Genomic DNA, 13,972 nt, shown 5'->3' on the forward strand with positions numbered 1-13,972 from the left:
TGTTCAGTGCTGTATTGAGTAGAACATTGTGTCACGTAATTCACAAATTTTGGGATCCCACAATTAGAGGAGCTACGTATCTGAATTAAATTTTGCGTGAAACTTTAGAAAACCTTTGCAGAGACACATTAAATGTTGTAGGAAGCCTACACTGATGAGTGCTTAAGGCCGTACTTGGTGTTACGAATGGTTCACATGGTTTAATTATGGCCAGACAGAAATTAAAGATGACTCTTGTGAGGATGCCCTTCAACATCTACTGATGAGGCATATGTCAGGAATGTCAACGAAATTGTGCATGCCAGTCGAAGACTGACTGTCCGAGCGATTGCAGAAGAATGTAACATTTCAGTTGGATCACGTCATAAAATCCTGACACAGCATCTTGGAATGCATTATGTTGCCACCAAGTTCGTCCCATGGCTCATGAGTCAAGACCAGAAAGATCTTTGCCCTGCAATCAGTGAAGATCTTTTGGATCTCACAAATGAGAGACCTGGCCCCTGCGGATTATTTATTTATTTTTTTAAAATTTTATTTCCAAAGTTGAAAACCCCATTGAAAGGATGGATATTTACAGTAATAGACATGATAAAAAAAAATTTGCAGACTGTACTTTGCGCGATCCAGCAAGAGGCGTGCCAAGACTGCTTCCGGAAATGGAAACTGCATTGGGAATGGTGTATCTATTGTGGAGGAGAATATTTTGAAGAAGGGCATGCACAATAAGTAAAATGTATGTGTAGAAAAAAATTTTGTGGGCAAACTTCCAGAGGTTTTGAACAGGTCTCTTATATTGTAATTTGTTAATATTAAATTAATATGGGCACTCATTTCAGGATTATCTGTCTACTCTATGCCTACATTAGGGCATGGGGACTCTGTAGACAGTAGAGCACAGTACAGCTCAAGCAGAAGTTGACTGCATTGTTTGAATTACAGTTTTCTTTAATATTTTCTGGTGGATTTTTGGACTATTTAATTTTGTGTGCTCTAAAAAAATTGTGTGGTTATGGACATGTAGTAATTTCCCATTAAAGTTGGTGATTTGCAGTCTAAAATATGGAAACTCCATGTTGTTGACAATCTAAAATATGTTATGACTTTTGACTGCTTGGTTTGCTACCTGTAGTTGGAAGCAACTGAGTTAAAAAGGAATTTTCACTGACATTTTACTGAGCTAGTCATTATTGTTTCACTTAATTGGAGAGCACTTGCATTGAACTTTGGTCTTTTGTGAAAGTGGTGAATGCGGATAGTAATAAAAAATCAAAAGTTCAATTGTGTGATATTTACTTCAATGAAAATATTAATTTATTGTTATCTCATTCAGTTAGACTTATTGTGCTTTTTACGTGTATGCCTGGAAAATGGGAACATACTTTGTGGAATCCTTGCCGTAATTTTTACTTGAACAAGTGTGCTAATAATAATAATAATAATAATAATAATAATAATAATAATAATATGAATTCACAGCTGAAACATGTACTGAGAAGGGACTGGGGTGGGGATATTAAGTGTCTGGTCTCTCGCATCTATGTTTTTGTATGTGTTTCCATCTTTATGCCTTGTGGAGGCGAGTATGATATATCATTATGGTTGCTGCTGCTGTTGTTGTTGTTGTTTGCTTTAGTTCAGGTATTAGTCTGATGGAGCTCTTCACACAAGTCTGTCCTGTGCCAGTCTTTGCATAACTTCTGCACCCTTAAATCCATTGGAACCTGCTGTAGGAACAGCAAGATGTGGGATTATAGCTCATGGCTGACTCATTAGACTATATGCTTCTAAGAATTAATGATGATATGGGTTTATAGTGTTCCCATATGACTGACTGGGTTTTCTACCATTTAGTTCAGCCATCCTACCCAGAAATATTTTGAAACTCCCTTACTAAAAGTTTGTCACATGTGAATCAGTGCATAATTTTAAAGTTTTCATTCCCTTCCTCTGAAGTTTTGAGGTACAAACTATTTGTCATTAGTTTGTAGTGATATTCTCGGAAAGGAAAAAGAATTGTTGGATCTTCTGTGTGTATAAATGATCATTCAGTACAATGTGTAACTTTTCGGAACAGTGATAAAGTTATTATGATGATACCAACTATTACAGATGAAAATCAGTAATGAATATCACAACTACATTATACGTCTATGCTGTACAGATCAAAACAAGTGATACTGTTGGATCAGGACACTCATAACAAAAACTATGAGGATAACAATTCTTTTAACTACAGTGCATCCCATACCACCCATTCTTTTGCATCTCTTCATACACTTGACCAGTGTGTCCTTTGGAAAAATAGGCACAAATATGATTTGACTGAGTTTCCTAAATAACCAGGCATTAAAAATTAAGTCTATGGACTGTTAATAATGCATGAATATATTTCATAAATAACATTTTATGAAAGGTGGACTTACACTTATGCTTTGATTTCAGGGTACAGAAGAGACAGTAAGGGTTGTGTCTATGGATAAGGATTTCCATGTTGATTGTTACATATGCGAGGTAAGAACCATCGGTGACAGCAGATCAAGTCAAATTCTTATGAACTTAGTCTGTATACTGGTTTGATGAACCTGTCAATGCTAGTCTATCCTACACAAGCTTCTTCATTTCTGCATTGCTACTGCAACTCAAATCTATTTTAATTTGCTCACCCTATTTGAGCCTTGATCTCCCTCTACAACTTTTACACCCCTCTTCACACTTCCATCCATTGCCAAATTAACCATTCCATGACAACTCAGGATGTGTGTCCTATCAACTGACCTCGGTTTTACCGTAAACTCCATTTTTCGTAATTCAATTAAGTATCACCTAATTTGTTATTTGATCTACCCATTTAATCTTCAACATTTTTCTTTAACGGCACATGTCAAGAGCTTCTCTCTATTCCTTTCTTTTCTGAACTGCTTATTGCCAATCTTTCTTTCCATATGAGGCTACACTCCAGATAAATATGTTTAGAAAATATTTCCTAACTTTTTAATTCCCATTTCATGTGAACAAATTTTCTTTTTTTTTTTTTAATCAAAAATGCTGTCCTTGGCATTGCCAGTCTGCATTTCATATCCTCTCTAGCATCATCAGTGATTTTGCTGTCCAAAGCAAGAGATTAATGTGTTTTGGTACTGATTTGTTATAGTTTTTCCATAATTTACATCCCGATAATATCATTCTAAAATTAAAGATTTAACTCTGAAAATCCTAGTTTCATATGAAACATGAATGTAGTTAGGTTTGTGGGACACATGTCCCACTTCAACGATTCACAAAATCAGTCGGCTTAAAATCTTTTTGGTAGTGAAAGTGCATTATTTATCACAAAGGATTACTGTTAGATCTATTATTTTTCAAGTATTTTCAAAATAAATTTTAACCACAAAAAGATTAATGTAGTTCTTCCTGAAATCGAGGGTCTGGCTGTGTATTTGTGTTTTTCCTTGCCTCTTTTCCATTTTACCCTTCTTCTTTGATCACACTCTGGAACAGTCATCATCAAACTTGTGGCCCTAATGAAATATTTTTGTGGCTTAGGGATCTCGGCCATATTTCTTAATAATACACATCTAGCAACTAAGAGCTGAAACCATAAATGCTAACTAACTTCAAGAGCTTTTACGAGTGCAGTATTCTTGCTCAGTAACAAACAAAAATATTTACAGGTTTTACTTACAGTATTTTAAAATGTGCTTAATTTTAATCGATGGTGAATTGGGCTGTGAGTTTTGTGAAGTTGGCTGCTTACCTCAGGGGAAGAAGGGTAAGTAGTGCGGTCACTGCAGGGTTAGAGGATGTGAGAGGGCGATGTGTAAGTGCTTGTCTTCCAGCCCTGACAACTCATGGTGTGGCACAACTTGTACCGATCAGCTGCTGTGGTATAAATTTTGATATGGAAATAATATAGATTCATGAATGCATGTTACAGAGATGATAATCTTCAAATTAGTATTTATTTCTGACAAGGAACCTTATATTAGATAAGGCTGTTGTAATATAACACAGCGACTAGAGAAAACTGACATTTCACTGATTTGTCAAACCTCGTGATGGTGCCTCATATTCAACAGTGCACTGAAATATAACTGCAAATACTTATGAAACACTGCATGAATTACAGGTTGAAAGTTTCCACCAGGAACAAAGTGTTAACTCTGCACCTTCTTTAGCTTATTTTGCAGCAGAATAAATTTATCCTGTTTGGTATAATTCTTCACCTGCCAAACAGGTAGATGTACCTCTTAACGACACCTGGAGAATTATAACAGGTTGCTTGAAATCTACTCCTCTCAAATGGATTTAGCACCTTGCAGGAATAACACCACCTCTCATTCAAATAGAAATGGCGGCAAATAAGGGACAAAAGGAGGTGGAACAAGAAGAAACCTATCCCCTGTATACACTTAAACCACATTCACAGCGATCAAAGTCAAGGAAGAGTTTCCTTACAACATGAAAGGTACTTACTACTACTGCTGAAAATGCCAGTCTGCAACTTTGTAGGGATAAAACTTCCATTCCCTCTGGTTAGAAAAGAGTTTTTGAAACTCTGCCTCCAGGAAATGACGAGGATGGATGATCTGAAAATCATTGAATAGGCTGAAATGAGGAGTGGGTAGGTCAAGTTTTAATCTGGCAAGATGGGGCTACAGTACAGAAAACAATATTAAAAGTGATTGTGGAGAAGTCCAGACTGTAGAGAATATGCTTCTTTGTTGACTGCATCAAGCCTCCTGTATTGCAGAGGTTGGCCAAATTTTGGTCAAAGACTATATGTATTAAATGCTTGGACAACATGGTTATGGATTAACAGTGATTAATATAAATTAACTTAGCATTAAGAAAACAGCCTTAATCGCATTTTTTATTATTTAGTGCTGACCAGTTTCAGCCCATCGTAGGGGCCATCTTCAGGGCGACTGCTGGTGGCGTCTACCAAGGTGTGGCAGGAGTCTCCTAAAAAATAAATAAAAAAATGTGATTAAGACTGTTTTCTTAATACTCAGACTATATGTGTGTTTCTGACACGAGAATAATAATAATAATAATAATTAAAAGTAATTTGCACACATAGTAAAACAAACAGGCTTTAACTGTACAACTATAGTTACACAGCTGTTAGGTTGCTGAGGTTGGCAGCAATCTGAAACAGTCCACATCAGCGTGAAATGTTCCGAATAGTGCAGACACTTAACAGTCAAGGGGTTGGAGCCAACTTACTGGGTCCTTACTGTAGCAACTCTATTGGGGGCTCAATGAGTAATGCAACACTTTTTTCTTTTTTTTCTGGAAGCAGGTTGGTTTTATTCAGGATTCGAATACACCATATTATTCCCCACTCTTTTGGGTAAAAAAATCCTATTTTTCAACATAATCTCTGTTCAGTGTGACTGCCTTATGCTACCTTACTGGGAGAGCCTGTATGCTCACATGGTACAACTCTGCTGGTGAATGTCAGAGCCGCTTTGCTGCGTAATAACCTTCCCAATATCCACATAATGATTCCTGCAGAGTGCTTCCTTCAATGGGCCAAACAAATGGAGGTCGGAAGGCATGAGATCTGGGCTGTAGGTGGATGAAGAAGAACAGTCCAATGAAGCATCGTGAGTTACTCTCGGGTGCGCAGACTTATGTGAGGCTTTCTTTGTCATGGAGAAGGAGAAGTTTGATTTTCACTTTTGTGATGATGAACACACTGAAGTTGTTAGGACTGTTGCCATGACTTTACCGGTGGAGGGTGTGGCTTTGAACTTTTTCTTTGGAGGAGATGTGGTGTGGCGCCACCCTCTGGATTGATGTTTAGTTACCAGTTTGAAGTCATGAACCCAAGTTTCATCGCCTGCGAAGATGTTTGACACAAAATTGTCATGATTAGCCTCATAAAGCACAAGCAGTTCTGCACAGATGGTTCCTCTTTGCTCATTATGGTCTTCTGTTAAGCAGCAAGGAACCCACCTAGCACACTTTTGAGTACCCCAGCTGGTGGATGAGTTTGTAAGTAATACCAACAAAGAAGTAGAGTTGTGCAGCATCATGTCTGATTGTGATCCATTGATCACCTCAAATGAGTGTGTCTGCATGTTCCAACTTTGCAAGAGTCACAGCTGTGTGCAACTGAACACACAGGCATTTGGACAGTTTTCCGCAAACTTGTTGCAATGATGATAGACGCTTCGCCCAACAACTCACTGTGCTTTAGTTTGTGCTTTGGTCCACTGCCAGGTCTGCAAGATCCTATGAATATCTGCGATGCTCTGGTTTACCACCAAAAGAAACTTGAAGACAGCTCTCTGCTTGGAATGCACCTCTGTTACAGGCACCATTTTGGAGGTTATGTATAGTGCTGCCACCTATCAGAACTTCATGAAACTCTATGGGCTGAACCAGGAATATTCCACAGTGTTCCACAACATATCCACATTTTTTCAACAAAATTGGCCGAGAAAAAAAAAAGTGTTACAATACTTATTGGATTCTCCGCCCCTCATAATTTATGTAGGTTATCATTTAACAATGAAATCGTTATATATGTGGCCCAAGGTGCCTCCCGTCAATGTCAACATTGGCTGTTGAGCAGAAAAGTTGATAACTGTCTCAATTCAGCTAGTTTACTTATTTGCTAACCACAACAGCTGGATTTCAGTTGTAGATGTGTTTATTCAAGGATTAAGCGTAATATTTTTCTTTTGTTTATCATCTGTGGCTACCATTTTTTGAGGGGACAGATTCTATATAATCATCTTCTTCAGAAATTCTTATAACATCCACAACTGTACTTCTGGATATATTAAACAAACTAGCAATCTTTACAAGTGTGACCTTCCTCACTGTGAAAAGTGACACATTGTTACTAATTGAACACAAGAGAAATCAAGTTGTGCTCTTTCATTACCAAATATTAATGATTAATTCCTTTTCAAAACATCAAAATTAAGTATTTTCAAAGACATGTTTGTTAACAGTGGTTCAATGACACTTTGTTATTTAACAGCTATCTCCCAGCTGATCTGGATCATTTTTATGTTTGTTTGATATGTAATCACCAGGGTTAGGATGTTCAGATGCAAATTTCAGATGAAAGAAAGGAAGGGAAAAGTTGATGAAACAAGGTAAAAAAGGGACAAAAAGATGCTTATTTATTCAACCAAGTCTTTCTTTTCTTCCAGTTTCTTGAGCTACAAACATGTACATCAGTTCAGAGACAGAGAGAGATCATGAAGCTGTTGTACTTCATGACATTAAGCATCTCTACATTTTTAAAAATAAGTCATCTACTATTAGAAGATAGAATGTCTTTGTCAATGCTAAAGCTTCTTTTGAAGTCCACAGAAACCAATGGGGGAAAACTTTGTATTCACTTGAAATGGCAGCTATACAGATGTGGCAAATTCCTCAATACCTATGCTCTTCTGAATACTAGGCTCAAAGTTTGTCTTTGGGAAAACCATCTAACTGTTCCTTCAGGGAAATTAAAAATCATGTATTCTTCCTTTTAAAGAACTGGTGCTTCTAATGGTTTAATAACTGCAGTCAGGTACTTGTAACTATGGACACAACATAGTTCTGTCTGCAAATTATCTCTTTTTCTCTGGTAGCAGAAATTTCTGTGCCTTGGAAATTGCACCTCCATCGGCTGGGCCCCAAAAAAAAAAAAAAAAAAAAAAAAAAAATGCATACTCTTTTATCTTTTCAGAATTCTCACACAATATAGCAGCACACTCCAACCAAGGCCCCCAAAAAGAAAGCAATAACTGGGAAATTAGGAAGAGACAGGCCAATGATTTCACTATAGACAACAACATAGCTTATAGCTTTCAGTAGACTTTCCTTCATGGCAGAGATGAAATGATTTGTGAAGTCATGTTAATTCCTTATGGATTCACAAATCCTGTGAAGTGCATGGACGAAGCATGTTACATGCTCCAGTTTAGTGAAGAAAAGCTTGGTCCGTAACTACCACAGGATCTTTCTCAAACTAGACACCACTAGCCCACAGTTTTTGGCACAATTTTGTGATTGACTGCATTTCTGTACTGGGATTGGATTTCTGCAACACACGGGCCTAGTTTTCTCTCCTGCTTAGGGAAAGCTAAAATGTTCAAAACATATTGTTATATCAAATCTACGGTTTCATCTGGAATGATTCTCAAATCACAATCAGACCAGACACTTGAGATTCTTTGTATGCTTTCTTGGTACACAGGCTCCATCTTGTTTTTTCTTAAAGTGCTGTCATCAGACATTGATATCCTTGTGTATTTTTGACGAAATTCCTTGAAGGCTGGATGGTTCACATTATTGAGTGCAATTCCTGCTTGGGTAAGAGCTGCACACAAATCAACGTTGAATTCCTTTAAACTTTGGCTTATTGAAGAACACTGTTCAAATTCATTTCATAATATAAGTTCTGTGATTTGTTTGTTTGAAGAGTCTTGTTCTTTTGATGCTTAGAGCTGGAAATTTTGCTGTTTGATGTGATCTCACTGATGTTGTCAAAATTTCTGGATCACATGTAGTACATTGCATAAAAGATTCATCATTTTGTAAGGAATCATGTTTGAATTCCTGAGCCAGAACAAAAAATTGGGCACGGGACACCTTCAGCATGGTACAATCGAGTAATATATCATTTAGTAACAAACTTACGTTCACAAACTGAAATTAATAGGATAGAATTAAATACACTCAGTATGTGAAATTAGTCGGATAGAATTAAATAATCTCATTGTCATTTACATTGTTGTAGGCTGCTTATAGTAAAAAGTGAAAGAAGAGGAAATGTTGTACACACAATTATTTTCCATTGTTGCAGGGATGCTTTTAGCCTTATGTTTACTGAAGGAGAGAGGCTTACTTTCACATGTTCACTGCAAGCTGAGGAGACATTAATTGACAGTTAAATATTTTATATTGATTCGACACAGTACACAATTTGAATTAAACATGCAAGTCACTTCTCTTGTACATCATAAAATGCACCCAGGATAATTACTGGAAAGCTACAGTAAAAGAAAATGGGGAGGAGGGGGATAATAGACATGGTTGGAGGAAGAAAGAGATAAAGTTCCCAAAAACGGGGAATGTAGAGGCAAAATTTGACACTATGGTATCTTCCGCAAGAGCTTTAATTTATCTTATGAAAAAAGTTGTGCACCTAAAAATTCTGACCCTGGTAATTATTAAAAACAGTGTGCAACCCAATATTAATTTCAGCCTCTTTATGTTCTCTCTTGTATTAAATGAAACCATTGTTTGTCAGCACCGATGATGCATGATGTGTTCTTGGCACAATATTTTGAGTACATAACTTGTCACCATCAGGTTCTCCCTGACATACTGAATCATTTTGAAGCTAGCAGCAATGGAATCTTTGCAGTCACCAAGGAAGGTGGTGCAACGGCAGGACACTGGACTTGTATTTGGGAGAACACTGACCAGTCATCCAGATTCAGTTTTCTGTGATTTCTCAAACTCACTTTAGATAAATGTCAGGATGATTCCTTTGAAAGGACACGGGTATGGCCACAGCCAATTTTCTCTCCCAGTACGAGGTTAAGCTCCGTCACTAACAACCTTGTTATCAGCAAGATGTTAAACATAATTTTCCTTCCTTCCACATTATATATGATTATCTTTTGTTGTGATTTCATAATTATTAATGCTGACTATTGTTTCAGCAGATCCTTCCATTTTGTTTTGGCACTACAATGGATTTTGAATCACCCTGGGAGTTGCACTTTCCCTTCTTCCTGACAGTGGTTGGCACCCAAGTGAATTGTCAGCAGCCCATTCCCTTGCTCCTTGGACTTGCATGAGAGTCTTATGTGAGACTGTGTCCACTCTTTCATTAATTTTAAGGAGAATAGTGTGCCTTGCTGACTTTGTAACCACTTTATCTCTTGAAAGTATTTTTTCTGCCAAGCTAATCTCAGTTGTTTCTTTGACAATTCTATTGCTGAACCTAGGTCTTTGTGCCAGAATTTTTGTGGCACTGTAATCTATGCCATTTTGAGCTCTAGACAATGTGAGCAACAACAGTTGACCTACTTGATTGCTCCGGACTAGTGTGTGGCATTCTTGCTTCAGTCATCAGACCTACTCTTTTGGTTGTTGTTGTTGTTGTTGTTGTGCCTTAGTAATTTGTTCTAATTATATCATGGGAAGGGAAGTATTTGTATGTTAACTGTATCAGAACAAAACAAAATATGTCTACAGGACAATCAGAACAATTTCTTTAGTTAAGACTTCTTTAGAACTCCATAATACCTTTGCTGTGAAACTGAAGCCAACATTGTATGCTCAGCAGAGACCATTGTGAAGTTTTTAGTTCAGTAATGAAAGCTGTCTCAATAGTTGTCTGAGCTTTTGTTGTATGTAGGTTTTCTTAAGAGAGTGCTATCAACAGACTTATTTCAGTTGAAATAGTTGCATCTGTAATTAAATACACAAATTTGGTATGTAAATTGCTTTATTTTTTCAGTTACATTGGATTTTAGTTGTGAAATGCTATTACAGTAGGCACTACATTTTGCGATTTTCCCCCCTAGATTGTGTTGCCGAAGTGATAATACTTGTTCTAGAAGTCACTTTATTTGCTCTATTTGTAATTTTCTGGGTTTCTTTTACTTCTCAGCTTTGTAGATTTCTTTGAGATGCAGTGATCTAGAATTATGTTGTTGGAAATCTGTAACAAAAGAGAGAGAATATATACAGTTTGTTTAAAGTTTTTACATTTTCCAGCTGTTGCTCCAAATACAGTGGAGTACATTTAGACAGTTCAAAAGAAACATTCAGAAGTCTGAAATTAAATACAGCATGAGGACTGAGGAAGTGATCTAGTTACCAGAACAATAAAGTTGATATGATGATGGTCATTCTTTCTTTGTTGAAATGTGTATTTTCACAAGCATTCTGAGTACTTCTCATGATCAAATTAAAGTAAGTTTATATAATCCAAATTAATAACAACATTGCAGAGAATGTCAGATCATCCTTTTAACACTTTAATCATTATATGTCATCTAAATATATTAGCATGGTGCTACCAGCAGTTCATTTCATTGCTTCAGTGTGTGATAATGATGTTTATACTATTATGCATGATTAAATTAATTTTTGTTGCATGGAACCAATTTATTTTTGTGTTCACACTTGAGAAGTATTATCGTGCTCTTGTAAATGGGCTATTTTACATAGACTTGACAGACAATATGTAACACAAAGGGAGGCACCTGTGGGCAGGAGCTAACTGCTACAATAGGATTCCAGATTAGCAAACAGCAAAGGAGGTTAGCAATAGATGAAACTTAGTTATATAAATAGAGGATTTTATTCCTTTGCTTGAAAACAATAACCATAATTAACCTTTGTGTATGCCCATAGTTTTTTTTTATATAATACAGAACTACTTATACCATACTTAATTATATTTTTTGCTTCTAAGTATCTTCATGCCTCAGATTTCATAAACACACTGAAGAGCCAAAGAAACTGGTACACCTACCTAATATTGTTGAGGGCCCCCACAAGCACGCAGAAGTGCCGCAACACGACGTAGCATGGACTTGACTAATGTTTGAGGTACTGCTGGAGATGAATAACACCATAAATCCTGCAGGGCTATTTATAAATCTGTAAGAGTACGAGGGCGTGGAGATCTCTTCTGAACAGCATGTTGCAAGGCATCTCAGATGTGCTCAGTAATGTTCACGTGTAGGGAGTTTTGTGGTCAGCAGAAGTGTTTAAAGTCAGAAGAGTGTTCGTGCAACCACTCTGTAACAATTCTGGACATGTGGGGTGTTGCAGTGTTCTGATGGAATTGCACAAGGCCAATCGGAATGCGAAATGGATGTGAATGATCAGACAGGAAGCTTACGTGCATGTCACCTATCAGTCATATCTAGATGTATCAGTGGTCCCTTATCACTCCAACTGCACATGCCCCACACCATTATAGCGGCTCCACCAGCTTGAACAGTCCTCTGCTGACATACAGGGTCCATGGACACATGTCGTCTCCATACCCATACACGTCCATCTGCTTGATACAATTTGAAACGAGTCTCATTCTACCAGGCAACATGTTTCCAATTGTCAACAGTCCAATGTCGGTTTGATGGGTCCAGCAACGACGCGTCATCAAGGGTACACAAGTGGGCCTTCGGCCCCGAAAGCCCGTATCAATGATGTTTCATTGAATGGTTCGCACATGACACTTGTTGATGGTCCAGAACTGAATTTGAGGAAGGGTTGCACTTCTGTCACGTTGAATGATTCTCTTCAATCGTTATTGGTCTCCTCCTTGCAGGATCTTTCTCTGGCCCCCAGACTTGATGTTTTACCGGATTCCTGACATTCACAGTACACTTGTGAAATGGCCATACGGCAAAATGCCCACTTCATTGCTATCTTGGAGATGTTGTGTCCAATGGCTCGTGCGCCGACTGTAACACCACGTTCGAACTCACTCAAATCTTGATAAGCTGCCATTGTAGCAGCAGTTACTGACCTAACAACTGCACCAGACACTTGTCTTACGTAGGTGTTGCCGACTGCAGCACCATATTCTATCTGTTTACATCTCTTTGTATTTGAATACACATGCCTATATCAGTTTCTTTGACACTTCAGTGTATATAAGGTTGCTATAAATATTCATTTTAATAGCTCTATATTTTCCAAAGTATTACATGAACAAATATGATTGATGCATGAACAGACCCACAAATTCACAAAGTTTGCATTTTCCGCTCTACAAGAGCCCCTCTTGTTACACAACACGTCCTAGCAGTAGTGAAGTTCCTTTTGTATCTTATGTAGCAACACACAGTCAGTGATCACCACTTTTTGGGAAAAAAAAAGTTATTTTGTTGATGGAGACTATCACTGTGACTGACTTTTCATAAAGAAAGTGATTGGGTCAACAATTATAACCAGTTTAAGCCACAATGACCATCTTCAGATGCTACAAAAAAAATATATAAATAAAAAGCTTATATTAAGACCTTAAAGAAGTAAAATGGTTTGAACTATGTCTGCTCGTGAGTCTAAAATGCATGTTGATCATACCTAAGAGTGGCATTTACAGAAAAAGTGTTTGTGAGTTGTCAAACTGACTGTATTATGAAAAATTCAGGGAATTGTGTAGATATAACCAAGTGTATCTCTCTTTCCATAAATTTGGCACTAAATGGGTGCATCATCTGTAAAACAAACCCAACATTTGCAAACCATAAAATATGCAATTATTACAATATTTCAGTCAGTTTATGTAAAACATAAAAATAGAATACATGTCATTTAGTCAGTAAAGCTATATTTAAAACAGTAAGTTCTTTTAAATAAAATAAAAGAAACAAAGGAACAATCTTTATGGTGCAAGTTTCCAAAGACTTGTGGCACTTTAGTTCTGGCTGCTAGATGCCTACATTACTGCCCATAAACTTGGAAGCGACACAATGGACTAGGGCAGCTTGCTGGCACTCCTCTTCCCGCTGCATGGTTTTCCCATCAAATGTAAACATAGAAACAAGGAAATATTGTGTTGTAAACATGGGCTACAAAATGCATACTTTAAGAGCATTTGTTCACCTTTGCTACTGTGAAACACATCTCTTCTACTGTACAAGTACTCATATCGTGTAGGGAATGATTTTGGAGCCCATGTTTACTAGACTTTTTTTCCCCCCTCAAATGATTGTTCCTGTCATATACATGAATACTGACCATTCCTCCTGGCACATCCTGTATAATTAACTGAATTTTTCATAATATAGTCAGTTGGACAATGTATGGAAACTTGTTCAGTGAATGCTACTCTTAGATAGAAATGTACCTCTCTCTCAAGCAGATGTAGTTCAAACCTTTTTACTTACTTTAAGATCTTAATATATTATTTTGATAGCATCTGAAGATGGCCAATGTGGCTGAAACCTTTTATGATTGATTCATAAAATAATGGTTG

General features: G+C 37.2%; 2 protein-coding genes across 3 annotated transcripts in view; one reads left to right on the forward strand and one right to left on the reverse strand.

Annotated features, from left to right (window-relative positions):
* Positions 1–13,972, forward strand: part of LOC124799247 (LIM domain-containing protein jub) — a 207,093-nt gene that overhangs the window by 189,767 nt on the left and 3,354 nt on the right. Inside the window, exon 7 of the mRNA XM_047262791.1 lies at positions 2,446–2,514. Coding sequence (XP_047118747.1) covers positions 2,446–2,514 — 69 coding nt within the window. The remainder of the gene's footprint in view (positions 1–2,445; positions 2,515–13,972) is intronic.
* Positions 10,460–13,972, reverse strand: part of LOC124799248 (uncharacterized protein C18orf19 homolog A) — a 68,825-nt gene continuing 65,312 nt past the window's right edge. For both annotated transcript variants that reach the window (XM_047262792.1, XM_047262793.1), the window contains exon 5: positions 10,460–10,693. In XM_047262792.1, coding sequence (XP_047118748.1) covers positions 10,632–10,693 — 62 coding nt within the window. In that variant the 3' untranslated portion in view covers positions 10,460–10,631. The remainder of the gene's footprint in view (positions 10,694–13,972) is intronic.

This window comes from Schistocerca piceifrons, chromosome 5 (genome assembly GCF_021461385.2).
Source record: "Schistocerca piceifrons isolate TAMUIC-IGC-003096 chromosome 5, iqSchPice1.1, whole genome shotgun sequence".
Lineage (NCBI taxonomy): Eukaryota > Metazoa > Arthropoda > Insecta > Orthoptera > Acrididae > Schistocerca > Schistocerca piceifrons.